Raw genomic sequence first — 21,064 nt, 5'->3', positions numbered from 1 at the left:
CACATGCCACGGAGCGGCTGGGCCTGTGAGCCATGGCCTCTGAGCCTGCGCGTCCAGAGCCTGTGCTCTGCAACAGGAGAGGCCACAACAGTGAGAGGACCGCGTACCACAAAAAAAAAAAAAAACAAACACGTTCAAGAGCTGGACAAGAGTGACATCTTGTAACACTGGCTGCACTGCCTGCCTCCGTTCGGGTAAAAGAACATTTAATAAAGCTGCTGAATGCTGAGATGAATTAAGCATGATGAATCAGAAATTCCAACTAGTAACTCTTGTAAAATGGTTCCAGATGTTTCTCTTGGGAAAGGAGGCCCTCTCCTACGTATATACCCAAGATAATTAAAAACCTACATTTACTCGAATACCTGTACACGAATGTTCACAGCAGCACTATTCACAACAGCCAAAACGTGCAACAGCCCAAATGTCCATCGAAGGATGAATGGATGAACCCACGTGGTCCATCGACACAGTGGGATCTTACTTGGCCATAAAAGGAATGAAGCACTGACCCATGTTACACCCTTGGAAACATTATGCTAAATGAAAGCCTGACACAAAAGGCTACGCATCGTATGAGTCCCTTTTTAATGAAACATCAGAACAGGCAGATCCGTAGAGACAGAAAGTGGACTGGTGTTTGCCAGGGGCAGAGGGAGGTGAGAATAAGGAGTGACTGCTCGTGGGTGCAGGGTTTCTCTGGGGTGATGGACACGTTCTAAAGGTGATCGTGGTGATGGGTGCACAACTCTGTGAATAAACTGAAAACTACTGACTTGTACACTTTAAATGGGTAAACTGTATGGCATATGCATTGTAGGTCAATAAAACTGTTCCATTAAAAATAGACAGAGGGAAAATATAAAACTTAAAATCAGAGAGTCCCAGAACTGGAAGAAATCTTAAAGGTGGTCTCATACAAACACATGAGTTTAGAATATCAAGGTCTTTGGGTTCTTTGGACAGTTTTCCTTCCCTTTTGTGTCTGGTGCCAGATTCGCAGCTGCTGCAGGTTTGCACAGGAGATCTGCTGCGCCTTTGAAATCTTTTTTTCATGGAAACGTGAATCCCCTAATCCCTCCAGGAATGCACCGCGGGTGTTGCGTTTCCATTTAACCATTGTTTCCTCTCAGGGAGGCTGCACATTCCCACGGAGGACACCCTCAGCCTGTTGTAGGGTGTCGGGTACACGTGCAGCTTAGTTAATTACTAAGATCCCCCTTAGTAACTGGGGACCGTGGGCCTGCACCCTGGCCCAGCCCACTCCCCTTCCTCCTCCCCGCCCCCCCGCTGCTTACGGGCTGAGGTGGGGCTCTCCAGGGCCCCGGGGACCCCCTCCCGTGTGGGGACTTGGAGGCTCAGCTTCCAGGCGCCCTTCCATGGGACTGCACACGTTCTCCTACAAGGGCTTGGCCCTTGTTTCTAGAAAGCAGCTGCAGTCCTGTTCAGCCAGCCCCACTCCCTCTCCAGCTGTAAGTGCAGGAATCTGGGGGCCTTGTGGCGGGGAGCACGGGGTCTGGGAGCCCAGGCACCAGAAGCTCAGGGTGCAGCTCAGTGCGACAGCAGTGCCCTCGGGGCTCCTGTCCCCGAGGCCCACTCTTGGCCACCATAACCTACCTCTTGCTGGTGATCTGGACGTTCCCTTCTTGTGTTCAGAACCCGTGCCCCCTCCCCAGCGCCTGGTGTGATGCCTCGTGCCCTTGGGTGTTCTGAAGCTGTTTCTGGAATTCAGTCCTCAAGCCTGCATGGCCTTCTCTTCCCTGCCACGTGCTTCTCTGTGAGCCTGTTGGCACCTGGCGGCCTTATCATGATGCTACCAGATCTGCAGCCCGTGTTCTGGCCCTGTCCTTGTGCCCAAAGCCAAGAACTCCCTGACCCTCCCCCCAGCAGCACTTCACAGGTCAGTCCTCACCTCTTGGCTGTCCTGAGGCCTGGTCCACCCACCCGCTTCTAATTTTGTCTTCCTGCTACCCTCTCACCGCCTCTCTCCTGCCCTGGCCCCTCACGTGCACATCCTCACCCCCCTCCTCCACCTGTCGGCTGTGTGCTCATCACTCCAGCTGAAGCTCCAGCCTGTGACCAGAAGGACCCGTTCTGTCCCCGGGGAATAGGACATAGTGGTCAGAGTGAAGAAGCTCCCCGGCTGGGACCTGAACCCAAAATCCATGCTCAACCAGAAATATTGTTTTAGGATTCCTCATTAGGCACCTCTACTATGTTTTACACTAAAATTTTCCCAAAGAAATATGTATCTAATTCTACAGCCATTGTCAGTAGGAATATACCAAACCCACTTCTACAGACATTTGCTTTAAATCTAACCTGTTCCCAAAAAGAGGGTCTTCTCCCTCCATTTTGCCTCTCAGCACGTAAAACAGGACTCAGAGTGACTAAAAGACCAAGAATAATACCTCCAGGTGTTACATAATCAAGCTTGATGCCACGGAGAACTTTTGTCAGACGACTTGACAGAGCCTGTCTGGAAGCAAAGACCAAAGTCGTGATTCTTTGAGTCTCTTATCCCTAATAAAAATACATAATTATTTTATTTCTGTTCCCACACAAATAAGTTTCTCCTGTGAGTCTCTTTGGCATGCTTCAAGTGCACAAGTTTCTCAGAGAATTAGGATTTTAGAGAGAATCTTAGGTATAAGAGTGGGAGTATTGTGAAGGAGAAAATCAAAAGCTAAAAAATTAATTTGGTGGGGAAAAAATACTTAAGGAAAATTATATGTTCCCATCACAATGGGGTAGATTTCTTTAACTCTCTACTATGGGTCATGGATCTAATTACTAGAACTTTATACTTATCAGTTGTTTTGTGAGACTATAATTTGGAAATAAAAGGTAGAGTCCTTAGACAAATCTTACTATATCTTAAAAAAAATTTTTTTTAAACCAAGTGCAAGAGCAGCAAAACGCATGCCACCTGGCCATGGTGGGCAGCAAAGGCCCCTTTGGCTCAGTCTCCCTGAACCTTGGAACCACAAGGAATTCTGATTCTGCCCCAGCCCTTGTGGGTCATGCTTCAGGGAGAAAAGAGACAGGCCAGAGCTTTGTGGGTAACTCTCTGCTCAGCTACATAGGAAGGAAGTGAAAGCCTCTGGAACTAATACATGAAATTAACAAGGTTGCTGGATATAGGATCGAATACAGATGTCAACTGTATTTCTTTGTACTAGCCATGAAATATTCCAAAAATGAAATTTAAAAAAAAATGCACCTTCAAAACAACATCCAAAAAAATTACTTAGGAAAAAAACCCTAACAAATGAAAGATGTATACACTGAAAACTAGGAAACATCGTTGAGAGAAAATAAGACACAAACAGATATTACCATGTTCATGGATTAAAAAGCTCATTGTTGTTAAAATGGCACTTCTCCCCAAAGCAACCTAGAGAGGCAGTGCAATTCCAGCCAAATACCAGCAGCTTTTCTATAGAAACTTACAGGCCAGTTCTCAGACATATGTGGAAATTCAGAAGACCAAGAATAGTCAGAATGATGTTGGAAAAGAACAAAGTTGCAGGACTTAACACCTAATTTTAAGACTGACTACAGAGCTACGGTAATCATGATGGATGGAGTTGGCACAAGGATGGACATGTGGGTCGGTGGAACAGAATTAAGTCCAGGAACAGACCCACGTGTGTATGGTCAGTTTCAGCAAAGGTACGAAGGTCAGTTTCAAAAATTCAATGGAGAAAGGGTAGTCTTTTCAGTAAATATGCTGGGGGGCGAAGCTGCATATCCGCATGGAAAAAAGTGAAGCCTGACCCTTTCCTCCCACCATATCCCCAAATTAACTCAGATTGTAGACCTAAATCTAAGAGCTAAAAATATTAAACTTTTAGAAGAGATCTTGGAGAAAAAAACTTTACTTTGGGTTAGGCAAAGATTTCTTAGAACACAAAAAGTGAAAAGCAAAAACTGATTAATTAGGGACTTCCCTGGTGGTCCAGTGGCTAAGACTCCACACTCCCAATGCAGGGGGCCCGGGTTCGATCCCTGATCAGGGAACTAGATCCCACATGCATGCTGCAACTGAGAGTTCTCACACTGCAACTAAAGATCCCGCATGCCGCAACTAAGAACTGGCACAGCCAAATAAATAAATAAACTTAAAAAAATGATTAATTAGACATCATCAAAATTAAAAGCTTTGCTCATCAAAAGATGCTTAGGAATGGGCTTCCCTGGTGGCGCAGTGGTTGAGAGGCCGCCTGCCGATGCAGAGGACACGGGTTCGTGCCCTGGTCTGGGAAGATCCCACATGCCACGGAGCGGCTGAGCCTATGAGCCATGGCCGCTGAGCCTGCGCCTCTGGAGCCTGTGCTCCGCAATGAGAGAGGCCGCAACAGTGAGAGGCCCGCGTACTGCAAAAAAAAAAAAAAAAAAAAAAAAAAAATGCTTAGGAAAATTAAAATGCGAGCCACATTGGGTGAGAAAATGTTGGCGAAACCTGTAGCTAAGAAAGGATTTGAATCCAGGCAATTTTTTAGAATATTTTACTCTTATGAAAAATAAAACAATAATAAGAAGACATACAACCCAATTTTTTAATGGGAAAAATATTTGAACGGACACCTCAAAATGAAGATATGCGAGCAGCCAACGTGAAACGATATCCATCGTCATTGGCCATAAGGGAGATGCAAACTTAAACCACAGCCAGATGCCATTACACACCCGTTAGCATAATTAAAATCAAAAAGACTAACAAAACCAAGTATTGGTGAGGTTTGGAGGAACTCGAACCCCTACCCATTGCTCTTGACAGTGCAAATGGAATGGTCACTTTGGAAAACAATTTAGCCATTTTTTAAAGTTAAACATGCACCTGTCCTGTAACCCAGCAATTCCACTCCTGGGTATTAACCCAAAAGGGATGATAATAGAAGTCCATACAAAGCCTGGTACACAGATATTCCTAGCAGCATTACTCATAACAGTCAAAAACCATAAATAACCCCAATGTCCATCCACTGGTGAGTGAGTAAACAAGCAAAATGTGGTCTTATCCATACAATGGAATAGGACTCAGCAGTTTTTTTTTAAGCTGCTAAAATACATAACAAAATGGGTGAATCTCAGAGAAATCAGGCTAAGTGAAAGAAGCCAGACACAAAAGACTCTATGATTTCATTTATACAAAATTTCTAGAAAAGGCAAAACTATAGAGACCAAAGTAGATTGGCAGTTGTCTGAGACCAGGGAAGGGGGCCGATGGTGGAGGGGTTCTAAGACTTGGCTGTGTTAGTTGGGTGTGTGACCGGATAAGTAAATGGGTGAATTTTAGGGCGTATAAAGTATACCTCAAGAGGCTGTTAGAAATGATTCTAAGAATAGTTAAAGTTGGCTGTCACAGGGGGAGAAAGACGAGTGTGATGTATATTGTAAATGTGGGTTTGCTCTCACTGGTCTCCAGCCATGAGGAGCTGCTACAGAAGAGAAGGAGGGAGCTGGCCAGGCCCTGAGGCTGCTTCCAGATCCAGACTGATCACGTCCTAGTCAGGGGCTCAGGCAAGTACAAAGGATCCAAGATCATTCCCATTTCGTCATCTGTAAAACGAGAGCTGCATCACCTGCATGGCAGGGTATTTGAGACTCAAGTGAGCCCTCGGCCGAAGACCCTGAGAAGCTTGCCTGGGACCCACGAGGCCCCAGGAAAGGCCAGGGTGACGCCACTTTACGTTTGGTTACTTGCTGTGGTTGTCACCCACGGAGGTCATGCTTCATGCTGGGAAAGACTCGGGCTTGGGGACCCCTGATTACTGTCGACACTTTATTTGGTTTGTTTAGCCTGGTCTCTGAAAGCTGTTTCTAAATAGAATTTGAAGCATCCTGTATTAACTTAGACCTGAGGATGGACAGAGATTATAAATAACCAGGCGTGACGGATCCCATACAGACCTTCAACTTGACATCCACCAGATATCTGAAAAAAGAAATGACAGAAACCTATTAGATCGTTCTACTCCCCGAGGGGTACAACTGAGTAGGTGTATTTTAAATGAATCAGACCCAAACTTGAGCTTTAGAAAATTCTACTTAAATGGCTACTCTCCTGACTGTTTCTGAGGCCCATTTGATGGTCATGGTGGCCGTTGTTCACTGCATTACCGTGGAAAGTTCCGGTAATCATTTATTTTTGCTCCAGCGTGTTCCAGAAAGGATTTAGTGCCACTCACAAAGTTATAATACAAGTTAATTTAAAAAAACCAAAGTATGGCAGAAGGAAGCTAGGAACAGGTGAGTGAGTGATGTGGTAGCAGAGGTGAAGTTGGTACCCAGAGCATAAAGGCAAGGTCTACACACAAGCTGGGACCAACCCCCAAACGGGATTTCTGAGCTTCTTGGCGGTCAATTCAGTGACATAAATGAAAGCAGCAGAAAAGTCACAGGATCCCAGAGGATTAAAAATTAATAATGAAATTGGTAAAGCATTTTCTTGAGAGATGCAAAAAAGTATTACTGACACTAAAATTAAAGAGGAATATTTTCCATAAGTTATCCTAGGAATAACAATTTTCACTCAACCCAGTAAGGGTTTCCACCACCCTCAGGACAGGGCACCACATGTGGGAGCAGCTCCACCTGAGACCTGGGTGCCCTCCAGGCCACTGGACGACATCTCTTTCACCAGATAAGAAATATTATGCTTTTGATGGTTATGTCCAAAACAAAAAGTGAATCTTAAGTGTCAGTGTAACCAAAAGTTGTTTTATTGTATTACATTAGCAGAGAAATCATGCAATAATTTTTTACATTTCTTATTGGCAGACATTTATTTGTTTCAAAGCAGTTACAAAGAATTAAAAAAAATTTTTTTTTTTTTTTGTGGTACGCGGGCCTCTCACTGTTGTGGCCTCTCCCGTTGCGGAGCACAGGCTCCGGACGCGCAGGCCCAGCGGCCATGGCTCACAGGCCCAGCCTCTCCGCGGCATGTGGGATCTTCCCAGACCGGGGCACTAACCCGCGTCCCCTGCATCGGCAGGCACACTCTCAACCACTGCGCCACCAGGGAAGCCCTAAAGATTTTTTTTTAAATTGTTACCTACCTGAGAATTCCAGGCTAGCTTTGAATACACTTTATACCTACAGGAAGGCGTAAACAGCAGAACGAGAAGGAAAGTGCTATAATAGGAAATGGAGGAGTTGGGTATTTAATTTTAGTTTAAATTTTGATTTAAACATCAAAATTATGCTATGAAAATTTAAAGCCTTGCTTTTTAAAAGTAGGTTTAATTTGGTATCATTATCATGTTTATTTTCTATAACACAACTCAAACTCCTTTGAATTAGAATGACATAAATGACCATGTATTTCAGTTGCTAAATATATGAAGATCACAAGGTGATTCTCAAATTCAATAATACAGAAAAAATTAAGAAATGTCATTTAGTAATTTTCTTTTTATGCTCTCAGTGTCTCTCAACTCTCAGATGTCAAAAACAAGTGAGACTTCACTGTGAATCACCTTTTCAGTCACACACACACACACACACACACACACACACACCCCACTGAAATTATTTTTATTTAGTATTATTCATCTTAGTTGCTAACGGAGGCATACTAAAAGTATTCCTCATATTTATTTCCCAGTTGTTTTAACAAATGTACAAGAATTCTAGCCAGGCTCTGGACAAATGTTTGAGCACAGCTAAAGAAGCTGCAGTGGTTAATGATTTTACAGAATCATTTCTTTACTGGTTTATGTATTTTTATTTGAGATTGTGGTATTGTGGCTATGACTTCTAAAGATTTATCTTTTAGAAATAATGTTGAAATAAAATAATATGGTGTGAGAGAACTGCTATTAAATAATAAAGGTGGGAGGGAGATGAAAGAGGGAAGAGATATGGGGATATATGTATATGTATAACTGATTCACTTTGTTATAAAGCAGAAACTAACACATCATTGTAAAGCAATTATACTCCAAAAAAAAAAAAAAAAAGGTGGAGAAAAGGGCTGAGATACAGATAAAAGAGAACAGCCACTTGAGTGTGGAATCTGCCTGTGGGTAGTGAGTGCCCAGGGGGCGTTCTCTCTCCTTGTGTAAGTTTGACATTTTCCCTGATAAAAAGGTGAAGGGGCCACAGCAGCAGCAGCCCTGAAATTTTCCACGAAGATCTGAGAACTCCTTAAAGAGCAAACGTAGGGAATCCTGGGGACCTGGCCCTGGTCTAATCCCGCTTCTTGTTTCCCAACAAGGAAGACAAAGCAGCAGATCGAGCCTGTTCTGTCTCCTCCGTGTTGTCCACGGCGCCTGCTGTAAGATCCCGGCACTCACGGTTCCCATCTCACTCTGCTGTCGGCATGTCCCCAGGAACCGTGCATTTTGTTTCTTGGGTCAAGCACCCCTCTGTGACTCTGTCTCAAAGGCTTTTGCTCAGACTGTTGAAGAAAAAATGATTCTGACACTTGTTAAAGACAGTAAGGAACTTTCTTCCAGGACCACTGCACAGGGGTCTGCAGTAGGGGGAAAGTGGGGCTCAAATCCCAATATCACCACGACAGGGGTATAACTGCCCTCCTGGACCGTCCGGATAATAGCACAATAGAGCATTTCTCTTTAGACCTGGGGTGCGTGTGTGTGTGTGTGCGTGCGTGTGTGTGTGTGTGTGTGTGTGTCTCCTCATTTGACTCTTGGAAGGAAATTTTTCAAGGAAGCCCACAGACTCCTTCAATGGAGTGATGAGAGCGGCCCTGGAAGATTCCAGAAGGAAGCATCAATCCAGGGAGACAGGGTAAACGCTGAGGGTCCAGCTCCTCTCCTTGGCGTGGAGACTGTCCCTTCCTGTCCCCTGTGGGCAGTTTGGGTTTGTTGTTGATGACAGGCAGGCACGATAGATACAGAGACGTGCGGCACAAGCTTAAAAGCTGTTCCCGACACTGGGAGTCAGGCTGGGATGGACTAGAACCTGGTGAAGCTGCACTCAGGGCCCCCTGCTCCCCCTTCCAGGTCTTGTACCTGATTTGTACCCATAATTCTGTGTTCCTTTTTTTCAAAGAGGGTCCACAAGTTGTATAAGCATCAGGCCCCTCAATACTTGGATCCACCCTTGTATGGAATCGTGAACCAACTCAGGTCTTGTTTCTTCCTGCAAAGAATCTGCGCTGATTCTTAGGGAGAGCAGCCTCGACTGCTTCCTGGCGGGGTCACCCCAGGCCCTCTCCTGCAGAGCAGAGATGGAAATCGGGGCTTCCTTGGTTTGGGAAGGGATATAAATATTCTAACAAAGAGTTTTGTGAAAATTTATGTAACTTATTTTATACTTAGCTGCTAATGTATAGTCATCTGCTTCCATAGCACTATTCATTTAATTTGGATAATTTTGGAAATACGGATTCATAGAGCCACCTTTACTGAGGTAGACAGGCTGCTATTTCAGAGGCTGCTGGTGCCGTAAGGGATGGGCCTGCGCACAGTGTGTGAACCAAAAATCCCAGTTCACGCTTAACTCAGAGTTTCTAAAAAGGTCAAAAAGAGTAAATCACTATCCCCAAAGGGTATAATTTTAAAAGTTTCTTTCTTATGTACCTAATGCTTTGGGGCTGAATTTAACCCGTCTGCTCAACCATGTCTATTCATAATCGTGGCTCACCTAGAAAATTTAAAAGAAGCAGCTAAAACAGAACTTGCCGTTGTAACAAGCATGTTTTTTCACGGCTGAAATGGCCATTCTGCTAGTCAGGTCGTTGTGTCCTGAGAACTTTAAATTCTTGGTTGTATTGATAGTTGGTGAATGTCATTAATTTTTGACTTGTCATTTCCACTTTGAGGAACTTTCTGGAACAATAAGAATGTTTGAGCAGTAGATTGAGTGGTGAGATCTGGACCTTCCACCCCATGTGTGGAGTCAGCCTCCACGAAGAAAACAATTTATGCACTCCCTGCAAATGTTTTTGGCATTTTCTCTTTACTTTTAACTTTCGGAAGAAGGTTACACATGGGTTTTCTTATCTGTAACTTTTTCAAACTTCAGGAATTCTTCGATCACGTGAAGAAGCTCTGGGATGACGAAGGTGTGAAGGCCTGCTTCGAGAGGTCCAACGAGTACCAGCTCATCGACTGCGCCCAATAGTGAGTCTGTCCGCGAGGACCAATCCGTGCTGCCCTCCCAGAATCTCTGAACTTCCTTAAGTACAAGGAACAAATAATTAACAACTCATTGCAGAAACCAGCTTTTAACATAAGATGAGTTCAGTAGATGCAAAACTGAAAATCCAGCAGGAGGCAGTGTTTCGGGGAAGAACCAGAAGCAGTTATATTCATTTTACCTCGATCTTTGTATTCAGTTCTAGTCATTTTTTGCCTTCTATAGAGTTATAGGCATGTTCATAAATTATAACATACTTAGGTATTCATTACTATGTTTTAATTTTGGAGCCGGGGCCCCCAAATTAAAATTTAAATAACCCACATCTGCCGCCAGGCCGAAGCTCTTACTTAAAGTAATGAGATCATCCTACACACATTTGAAGTAGACTAGAACCTCAAGAGTAGATGGTAATTAAAATAATAAGTAAATATTTGATGAAAAAAATGTATGAGGAGAAATAAGCAAAGGACTCTGGTGCCAAGGCTGGCTCATTGTTTTTCCCTGAAATTCTCATTTTCCTATTTCCTATCTTTCGCTATTTTAGATTCAGTCTATAACTATTACAGCATAATGGTCCCCAGAAGAAGGTTGATCAATGAGTTTTAGCTGTGTTTGCTCATTTGATAACAAAAACTGTATTTAAAGTTTGTCTTAAATAACCCTTTGGGCAGCAAGAAATAAGCTTTTATACATTTTAAGTCTGTAAACTCTAAAACTCCATACTTGTGGGAAAGGTTCCAGAAGCGTCAAATGGAATTCACAGTATTTGGGACCAAATCTACACTATTGAGAACTACACTGTGAATACTGACTTTAAGGACAGGGAGGTGCGGCCGCCCCCGGGCCCTCCCCACCCCTCGGAGCTCAGGCTCCATCACCTGTCACGGGCGAGGGGTGCTGAGCGGGGTGGGCAGGGCCCAGGAGGGGACGCAGGCATGTCCCCAGCACTGACAGGAAGCGTGTGGGACCCAGCGGTGATGGAGGTGGCTGTGGACAGGCGAGAGGGGTCGAGGGGCCACACCCTCCCAGGCCAGGGAATGTGGATTTTCCTCCGGACGCAGCGAGCGGCCATCGGCTGGAAGAGTGAGGCTGTCAGGTCACTCTGGTGCTGCATGGAGGGTGAAACGGAGGCGGCAGAGACCCGTGGGTGCACACAGGCAGGTGGTGGCCGTGGAGGTGAGCCTGGGGCCTCAGGGACAGAGCCAGGCACTGGATCAAACAAGGGAGGTGGAGGAAAGGGGGGGGGTGGTCATTGAGGATGACCACGGGGCCGTTATTGGGACAGGGACCCAGGAGATGTCGTTTATGGAGGACAGGATGCCATCAAGCTCTGGTTTGGGGAAGTCTAGCTGTGATGCCAGAGGGAATTTCTAGCACAGCTGGAGATAACATTAACATTCATATAGGTTTGCGTTTGAGGTTCTGGCGGAATGTGTCTGACCGTGGTTCCCAGTATTTCTTGAGCGAAGTCGCCTCTGGACCAGAGCGCCCTTCAGTGTCACATTAGGAGTTTCTCTTTCTTATAAAAAGAGACAACGCATCACCATAGCAATAGAATTAATGGTTTACTTTAAAATAGAACATGCAACGTAAATTTGACAAAAAGAAGCAACATGAGCTTTGACAACAGGCAGTGAGGATCCAAATCTTTGCTCTGCTGCCAAGAGCAGAGAGTTTGGGCAGGTTACTTCCATGGGGATAAAATTATGGGCTGTATTCCTGTACAGTTGTTGTAGGGTTAAGTAGAGACCCGAAACCCCAGAGTGGCACCTGGCACACGTGAGCCCTCCTGAGCTCTTGCTGCTGTGTCTCCAACGTGGGAACCAAGGTCCAGGGGGTAACCTGAGGCCACTGAGATCGGGGTTCCCACCTGGCGGGTGGCGGGGCGGGGAGCCCCCGCCAAGCTCTGCTATTTCTTTCAGTTCCGTACTTTCAAATTACAGGGAGTGAGACTCTGAGGCACGAGGTCAAGACCCCAGGTTCGTCAAAAATAAAACACCAGGGTTCCTGCGGTCTTCACTCTGGGCTCGGCAGAATCACAGAAAGCCGTTCCCCCCTAAACCTCACTATCTGGGTCAATCATAACGTCCCAGCTTTGCTTTTTTAATCCATTTTAATATGCATGGGAATCAGGTTAGGTCAGCAACCTTTGTCTCTTAATAACAATCTTGTTTTTCCTCTGCACTCAGATGTTGAGGTTGGGGGTGAGACATTTCAAAAACAAGTAATATTTCAGTAACTCTTGTTAGACCGACACATGGAGACAGATTTTTTTTGTTGTCAAATAAGATATTGAAGGAACATAGCTGCTTCCATCTCCCATCACCTTTGCTCATGAAATAAAGGACAGAAAGGACATTTCAACGTCCAGCCGGGGATGTCCTGGGACCAGGACGCTCATGCCGGCTTGCCCAGCGCCCCGGAGTTCCAATTCCTTGGCGAATGCATGTTCTTCCTCCTCAAAGACCTGGTTCCTTAGTGGGAGTTCTTGCATGAAATCAGGGCTATCGGAAATAAGCGAATGGGCAGATCGGGAGCCCGGGGCTCAGCGCGGGGCCGATGGGGCACTGAGCTTTGCCCTGGCAGAGTCCAGGGTTCTGACAGGTCTGTTCCTCTCTCTTCTGAATCCTCTGAGAAAATATCTGCCGACATCTCAGTGTGACTCTAAGTCACTATGTTACCTGCTCAGCAGTCTTGTGTTTTGAGCCCAAGTGCTAATTAAGAAGGGATTCATTCTAAGCCCTGTTGAAGTAATTTCTTCCATGGCAGAAACCACGGGACTATTTGGGGGAAGAGGCGCTTCCCAGGGGGGCTGAGCTGCCAGTGAAGAATCCAAGGATGGTCTCGCCACGGTAACTCAAAAGCTTAAACACAGAGGAACCTGGCAGTTTCTCCCCTGGGTATACACCCAAGAGAATTAAAAACATACATCCACATAATAATGTGTACATGAATGTTCACAGCAGCATTATCCACAACAGCCAAAAAGTACAAACAATGCAAATGTCCATGAAAGGATAACTGGATGAACAGCCATGGTCTGGCCACACAATGGGATCTTATTTAGCCATAAAAGAGAACAAAGCACCAACACGTGGTACAACATGGATGAACCTTGAAAACGTGAGGCTCAGTGAGAGAAGCCAGACATAACACATATTGAATGAGTCCAGTTGTATGAAATGCCCAGAACAGGCAAATTCATAGAGACAGAAAGTAGATTAGTGGTTGCCAGGGGCTGGGGGAGGGGGAAATTGCGAGTGACTGTTAAAGGGTACGGGATTTCTTTTGGGGATAATGAAAATGTTCCGGAACTGAATCGTAGTGATGGTTATAAATATACTAAAACCCGCTGAATCGTGTACTTCAAAATGGTGAGGTTTATGTTATGTGAATTATATCTCAATTTAAAAAAGGAAATATTACAGGGGAGGGAAGGGTCCAGGGCAGGACAAGCAGTGGCACCACCAGTCAGTCTTGGTGAGGACTCGTGAGAGCAGAAATCCTGCCTCCTCTCGGTCCTCTTTCCAACAACAGATTCAAGTCTAAGCAAGCATTTTAAGGGCTGCTTCTTTGTACCCGTCGCCCCCTCTCCAGGCCGCGGCACACAGGCGCACGTGGAGCTCCCAAGTTATAGATCACCTTTCATATAAAAATGAGAAAGTCTGCTCGGGTCTGTGCGTGCTACCTGGCATGCAAGGCGCGGACACTTGCTAAGGCTCCTTCAGGAAAGGGGGGATTTGTTCTGAGTCTCTCAGAGCCACTGAAGCCCAAGGCATCACAACCTCTCTGTCCCTGTCTGCTGACCCGTGGGGCCATCCCATAACCCTCAGACCAGGGCCCAGAGGAAACAGGGCAGACGGGTTTGCTCCAACCGGGCAGCGTTGTCTCTGTCACCCCGGCCAGCGGCCACCTCTGCGACCCCAAGCAGGGCTGCGGCAGGCGGGGTGGGCACTGCACCATCCAACACCAGGACCAGCCTGGCTGGAGGAGCATGGCAACAATCATTATTATGAACTTCAAGGGTTATACATTTGGTAAAAATGAGTGTCTTTGCAACATGAAGCAAGCTGAGCAAATTAGCAGAGATTATATTTCATACAGAGGTCCCCAATTCCCACTGTGAAAATTAAAAACAATCTCTACTACATTAGCCCCCAAAATGCGTTTCCTTTAAGTGCTAATAATAAGTGATTATGTAGCCATGTAAACAGCTATTTTGAGAGAAAGGAAATCAGGGAAAATCTGATTTTTATTTATTTATTTATTTATTTTTGGCTGCGTTGAGTTCTGGGTTGCTGCACGCGGGCTTTCTCTAGTTGGGGAGAGTGGGGACTACTCTTTGTTGCAGTGCACAGACTTCTCATTGCGGTGGCTTCTCTTTGTTGTGGAGCACGGGCTCTAGGGCGCATGGGCTTCAGTAGCTATGGCACGTGGGCTCAGTAGTTGTGGCTCACGGGCTCAGTAGTTGTGGCTCATGGGCTCAGTAGTTGTGGCTCGTGGGCTTAGTTGCTCTGCAGCATGTGATATACCCGGACCAGGACTCGAACCCGTGTCCCCTGCATTAGCAGGTGGGGATTCTTAACCACTGAGCCACCAGGGAAGTCCCTGGAAAATTGGATCTTTAGAACAGGTTTATAAAATCATACTCTGCTTAATCTAACTTGAAACTCTACAACTTGGAGTGTATGTAGGTTCTCACACTTTGCACACATGTGTTTACGTGATACTCACCTTTCGTATACATCCATTTACATAATTGGTTTTAGAACACTCTGGAAAGGAGAGAATATCCCCCTCAAAAGAAAAGAGCAGTGAGAAAGGTGTAGTGATTTCCCACGTGTGCCCTTTGCCGCCCGGCAGGAGCCCATGGGGGCCCGTTTGTCCCCTCCACACCAGCCTGGATCTCAGGGCTTGCAAGTCCTTGAATGTGAGCTTTCAGGACAATCTGGAAATTATTCACAAAAATGAAGTTTCAACTTCAAAGTGGATTTTTAGGTCATTGTAAAATAAACTATAATTTTAAATATGCATCTTACTATATAGTGTTAACTCACTAAATATCCAGTCAATTATCTGAGTGCTTCTGAACCCTCGATTTGACCTTCATTTCAGCCCAGTTTATTTTCAGATTCATTTTCTAGATCTGTAGCATTGGAAGTGCTCCTGTTTATGGGCAGTAATGTTTTTAAGTATGAAGAATATATTACATGCAAATATCTCAGTATAAGTGGGTCAGCCTGGTTCTCCTCTGCCGTCTTCGGAGACTTCACCCCGAGAAGCAGCTTCTGAGAGGGTCCTGAGGGTGGGAACCTGCACTTTCCTCGTGGGTCCTCTTTGCTCCCACTGTGACCACACTCACCACACTCTGACACCAGATGTGTTACACCAGCTGGGTGTCCCACCATTTAACTCAGTTCTGACACTCCCTTCCCAGGAGATCCTCAGGCCCCACAGGGTAAGGGCTCAGGCCACGAGACACCCCACTTAAGGTGCCAATCACGACGAGGTCCCCAGGGAACCCCCCACGTCTGTCCCACTTGACTGCAGATCGGAGGTGCCCGTGTCCTCCTCCACCTCGGATTCAGTTTTCTGCTAGAACAGCTCACAGAATTCAGGGAAATGCCTACTTAACGCTTACCGGTTTATTAAAGGATATGATAAAGGACACAGGTGAACATCCAGATGAAGAAGTCCCCAGGGCAAGGCCTGGGAGGGTCCTGAGGGTAGGAGCTTCTGTTCTGTGGAGTTGGGGGTCCCCCCTCCCAGCATGTGGGTGTGTCCACAGCAGGGGAGCTCTCCAGGCCCCATGCTGCTGGGTTTGCTGTGGAGGCTTCCCCATGGGGGCATGATACATCATTAACTCAGTCTGCAGCCCCTCCTCCCTTCCTGGAGGATGCAGGTGGGGCTGAAAATTCCCAGCTTCTAATCACAGGTTGGTCTTTCTGGTGACCAGCCCTCAACCAGGAGCCCACCCAGAGTCACCCCATTAGAACAAAAGATGCTCCTCTCACTTAGGAAATTTCACGGGTTTCAGGAGCCCCGTGTCAGGAACCAGGAACAAAGACTACCTTTTTTTTCCGTGATTTCACACTGTATACATGGATCTTTTTAAACCTCTCGGAAAAACTACTCCCCTGAGCGGAGAATCCTGGGGGATTCCCGTTCCTTGTCTCATGGGTCCTCAGACTTCCTGTAAAGGCGGCAGGACTCCACGTCCTCGCCCCTTCCAGCAGGTGGAACGAGTTTCCTGTTCACTATGTATTGTCAGATTCATTCTGAAGGCTGTGGACATAGGGCCATTGAACCAGATAGTGTTAAGTGCGTGCACACACACACACACACACACACACACACACACACACACACACACGTTTTTGCTGCCTTACAGCTATTCTTCCTCATGTTCCTTAGAGCTAGACCCTTTGTCAAACAGTATCCCACGTGGGATGCCAGCGTGCCGAGGGCTCCGCAGGGCTGAGGTGCAGGATGTGTCGCCCTTAGAGCCCCCCCCAGAGCCTTTGTGGCCACTCAGTTGATGCCAGGAAACCCCAGTCTCCACGGGGCCCAGGTTAAAAATTAGGGCTAGTGTCCAGAATTTGTAGCAGCAGAATGAAATGCATCAAATACCAAACCAAAGTGGTACTTGAGTAGAGTGAAATTTTCAGTGTTCACACTGGTAACACTTAACTTACTATATGACCTGTGTAGTGTGGGTATGGATGGCAGCTGGTCTCCTCTGGGCTCAGCGTCCAGGGTCTCCTGCTGGGGGAGGGGTGTGTGGAAATACTCTGGTTTATGTGGTTGAGTAGCTGCAAACGGTAGCAGAAATGGGTTTTTTCGAGTTGGCCTTATAATCAATCACAGGAAACATTTAAGTTAATTATGCAGGAATGTGGAAAGGAGAAATGCAAGAAATTTCCCACCAACTGGAATTCCTAGCAGCCCCTAACCACTCCTCCCATTCCTTAAGGTAAAGTCAGATAGATGCTTAAATGTTTTAATGTGTCGCATTTCCAACTGTGATGACGGGACTCTGACCCTCACATGAGCCCGAGCTTCAGTGGCATCTGAAGAAGCGGGTGCCCTGTCCTCACCTCGAGGTCCTGCAGCTGGACGGGGCTGGTCGTCTAAGCAGTAGATGTCCTTTCTCCCCAAAACTGCACATCTAAAAACATGTGCATAACGTCTTGATAAGTGTTAGCGTTACACAGGTGTATGCATTTGTCAAAACTCAGCAAACGTACACTCACAATTTGGGTTTCTATGGATCAAAATTTACATCAAAAGAGTGAACTGTGAACAAACATTGATTTTAGCTAATGACCTGGGTGCTGAATCATGTAGGAGGAGGCATTCTGGTGTTTGCAATTTTGTTGAAATTATCAGAAATAAGATGGATAAATGGGGTAGATGTGTGACTTTTTAAAGTACAGTAAAGGACTTCCCTGGTGGCAGGGAAGTGGTTAAGAATCTGCCTACCAATGCAGGGGACACGGGTTCAAGCCCTGGTCCAGGAAGATCCCACATGCCGCGGAGCAACTAAGCCCCTGTGCCACAACTACTGAGCCTGCGCTCTAGAGCCCACGAGCCTAGAGCCCGTGCTGTGCAACAAGAGAAGCCACCGCAAAGAGAAGCCCGCACACCGCAACGAAGAGTAGCCCCTGGGCTTCCCTGGTGGCGCAGTGGTTGAGAGTCCACCTGCCAATGCAGGGGACACGGGTTCATGCCCCGGTCCGGGAAGATCCCACATGCCGCGGAGCGGCTGGGCCCGTGAGCCATGGCCGCTGAGCCTGCGCGTCCGGAGCCCGGGCACAGCAACAAAGACCCAACGCAGCCAAAAATAAATAAAATAAATAAATTAAAAATAAAGTACAGTAAAAATGGTAATGGCAGAATCTAGGTGGTGGGTATTCAAGTATTCACTGTAAAATTATTTCAAGTTTGCTGTGTGTTTGAAATTTTTCATAATAAAATGTAGGGGGAAGAAAAATATACATAAGTATAGATGTGATCAGAAGTCTACAGAAAAATAACATAGCAGCACAGAGTAATGCATTGGTAGTACCCCATGAAGTATATAATATGGCACATAAGACATTTGATGTGGAAGGGTTTTACTACCATTCTTTTAAGTGTTTGTTGAATTATGTGAAACACTTGCAAAGAGCCCAGGGAACTCAGGCTGAAAACCACTCATACTACTAACTATTAATAAGATGTGCAGCTGCAGAGTAATGTTAAGAGACGTGTCCTGTAATTCTCAGCTTCCAAGTGTAGCTGCAGAATAGCCCATTGTTATAGAAACTTACCATGCACATCATATGAGTTAACATATCCATCCTCACACAAACGCAAAGAGTTTATTATCTCCATTCTACAGAGGAGGAAACAAAACTGCCCACGACTACATAGAACTACCAGGCTGTTACTTGATTTAGCCAGGATTTCACATTTTAAACCTAAAGATTGTGAGAGACTATTATGGTTTAAAAGTTTAACAAACATTATGTGAGCATGAAATGCATGCCAGGTGCTGCCACAGAATAAATTTTAAAGATGATGAGGGTGGATCCTAGCTTACAAATAAGTGGATTTTCACAAGGACACCCATTTTCTCAGATTCTGAAGTCGCTCTCCTTAACTGTTCATTTTTATCACATTCGTGTATCAAACATAGTTTGCAAATGAAAACCAGGATAGTTGGGGTTTTTTTATAGAGGTCCTCATAGTTCAAGAAATTTAAAGGATAATTCACCGAAAAGAGAAAATATTTGTAAACTATGTATCTGATAAGTTATTTGTATCCAGAATAGATAAAGAACTCTTACAACTCAATAACAGAAAGATAAATAGGGCTTCCCTGCTGGCACAGCGGTTAAGAATCCACCTGCCAATGTAGGGGACACGGGTTCGAGCCCTGGTCCTGAAAGATCCCACATGCCGCGGAACAACTAAGCCCATGCGCCACAACTACTGAGCCTGTGCTCTAGAGCCCACGAGCCACAACTACTGAGCCCACATGCCACAACTACTGAAGCCCGTGCTCCTAGAGCCCATGCTCTGCAACAAGAGAAGCCACCTTAATGAGAAGCCCGCACACCACAATGACGAGTAGCCCCTGCTCACCACAACTAGAGAAAGCCCACGCGCAGCAACAAAGACCCAATGCAGCCAAAAATAAATAAATAAAATAAATTTATTTTAAAATAAAGATAAATAACCCAATATTAAAATGAGCAAAGGATCAGAAGAAACATTTCCCCAATAAGATATATAAGTGGCCGGTAAGCTGTGAAAATGTGGTCAACATCATTGGCTCTCAGGGAAATGCAAATTGAAACCATAATGAGACACCACTGTACACCCACTAGGATGGCTAGAATCAAAGAGTCAGATGAAAACTAATGTGGCGAGGATGTGGGGAAATTGGAACCTTCATATTTTTGCTGGTAGAGATGTAAAATAGTGCAGCCGCTTTGGAAAACAGTCTGGCAGTTCCACAAAAAGTTAAACACAGAGTTACCGTATGACCCAGCAATTCCTAGGTATACATCCAAGAGAATTGAAAACATACATCTATACCAAAACTTTAAGACAGGGACTTCCCTGGTGGTCCAGTGGTTAAGACTCTGTGCTCCCAATGCAGGGGCCACGGGTTTGATCCCTGTTGCGGGAACTAAGATCCCGCATGTCACGCAGCACAGCCAAAAAAAAGAAACAATCCAAATCAACTGAGGAATGGATAAACAAATTGTGGTCTGTCTATGCAATGGAATATTATTTAGCTGTAAAAAGGAATGAAGCACTGACATACACAGAACAACATGGATGAGCCCTGAAGATGTGATAAGTCAAAGAAGCCAAACACAAAAGGCCACATACTGTGTGATTCCATTTATATGAAATACCTACAATAAGTATTTCTGTAGAGACAGGAAGTAGGTTAGGGTTGCATAGGGCTGAGGGGAGTTGAGGGGGCGGATTAAGAGAGGACCTGCTTGATGGGTACCGGGTGCCCTTTTGGAACAATGCAAATTCTAAAAGTGATCGTGGAGCTGGTTGCACAAGTCTGGAAGTACGAAGAAAACCACTGAATTGTGTGCTTTAAATGCACTTTGAGACCCCCTGTTGCAACTGGCTTGTTAGATTAATTTGGACACCACAGTAAAATTAATATGGAGACTGCTGATCATTTGAATCTGCCTAATTTCAGGACGATTCTATTTAATACCAAGGAAAAAGCAAAAAGAGAGACTCCGTTCAAAAGCGGTGAACGATTGCTCCACAGAAGTGAATGCTCCTGACCCTATAAAAGGATCTCTGTCTCACCTGTGTGCTTGAACTGGCAGTACAGGTATGCTGCTGAAAGAAAGGGGAAGAGGAGAAATGGAAAAACAAAAATACTGATTCAAAATACGATTCCCATACTGAAAAGATGTCTTGATATCTCTAAAAAATATCTTTATGGAAACTGGCAGGTAATTTTATAAGAAGTTATTTCCATAGGATTTTGAGCTGTTCTTCTCCACACAGTGCCCAACACAGTAACATCTCATTAAATATTTGTTGAATGAATAAGTAAATCTAATCAGGTATTTTAAACTCTCCGTTATGAATGGGTCAGTGGGCCACTGTTGGCTGTTCCCCACCATGCCTGGAACAAAGCCCAGCACATAGTAGGTGTTCAGAAAGCAACTGTTACATGAATGGACTTTTACATTTTAACTGTTCATTCTCATTTGTACAGAATTCATCTTTCTCTAAAACTCAGATAAAGGCACAATATCTTATTATTCAGAATAGCCAGAAAGTGGAAATAACGCAAATGTCCATCGTACGATGAAAGGAGAAACAAATGTGGTCTAATCAGACAATGACTGTTGTTCAGCCTTGACAGGACGAAAGGCTGGTTCCTGTTTTCACATGGCCTTCTTTCGAGCAGAAG

The 21,064-nt window shown here is 45.3% G+C and overlaps 1 protein-coding gene across 2 annotated transcripts in view; it reads left to right on the top strand.

Moving 5' to 3' along the window:
• GNAL (G protein subunit alpha L) overlaps positions 1-21,064 on the top strand; it is a 91,796-nt gene that overhangs the window by 47,930 nt on the left and 22,802 nt on the right. For both annotated transcript variants that reach the window (XM_073790515.1, XM_019920710.3), the window contains one exon: positions 10,000-10,097. In XM_073790515.1, coding sequence (XP_073646616.1) covers positions 10,000-10,097 — 98 coding nt within the window. The remainder of the gene's footprint in view (positions 1-9,999; positions 10,098-21,064) is intronic.

Source organism: Tursiops truncatus, chromosome 13, assembly GCF_011762595.2.
Source record: "Tursiops truncatus isolate mTurTru1 chromosome 13, mTurTru1.mat.Y, whole genome shotgun sequence".
In the NCBI taxonomy this organism is placed as follows: Eukaryota; Metazoa; Chordata; class Mammalia; order Artiodactyla; family Delphinidae; genus Tursiops; species Tursiops truncatus.
The sequence above is the reverse complement of the archived record's forward strand: the minus strand, read 5'-3'. Positions and strand labels throughout refer to the sequence as shown.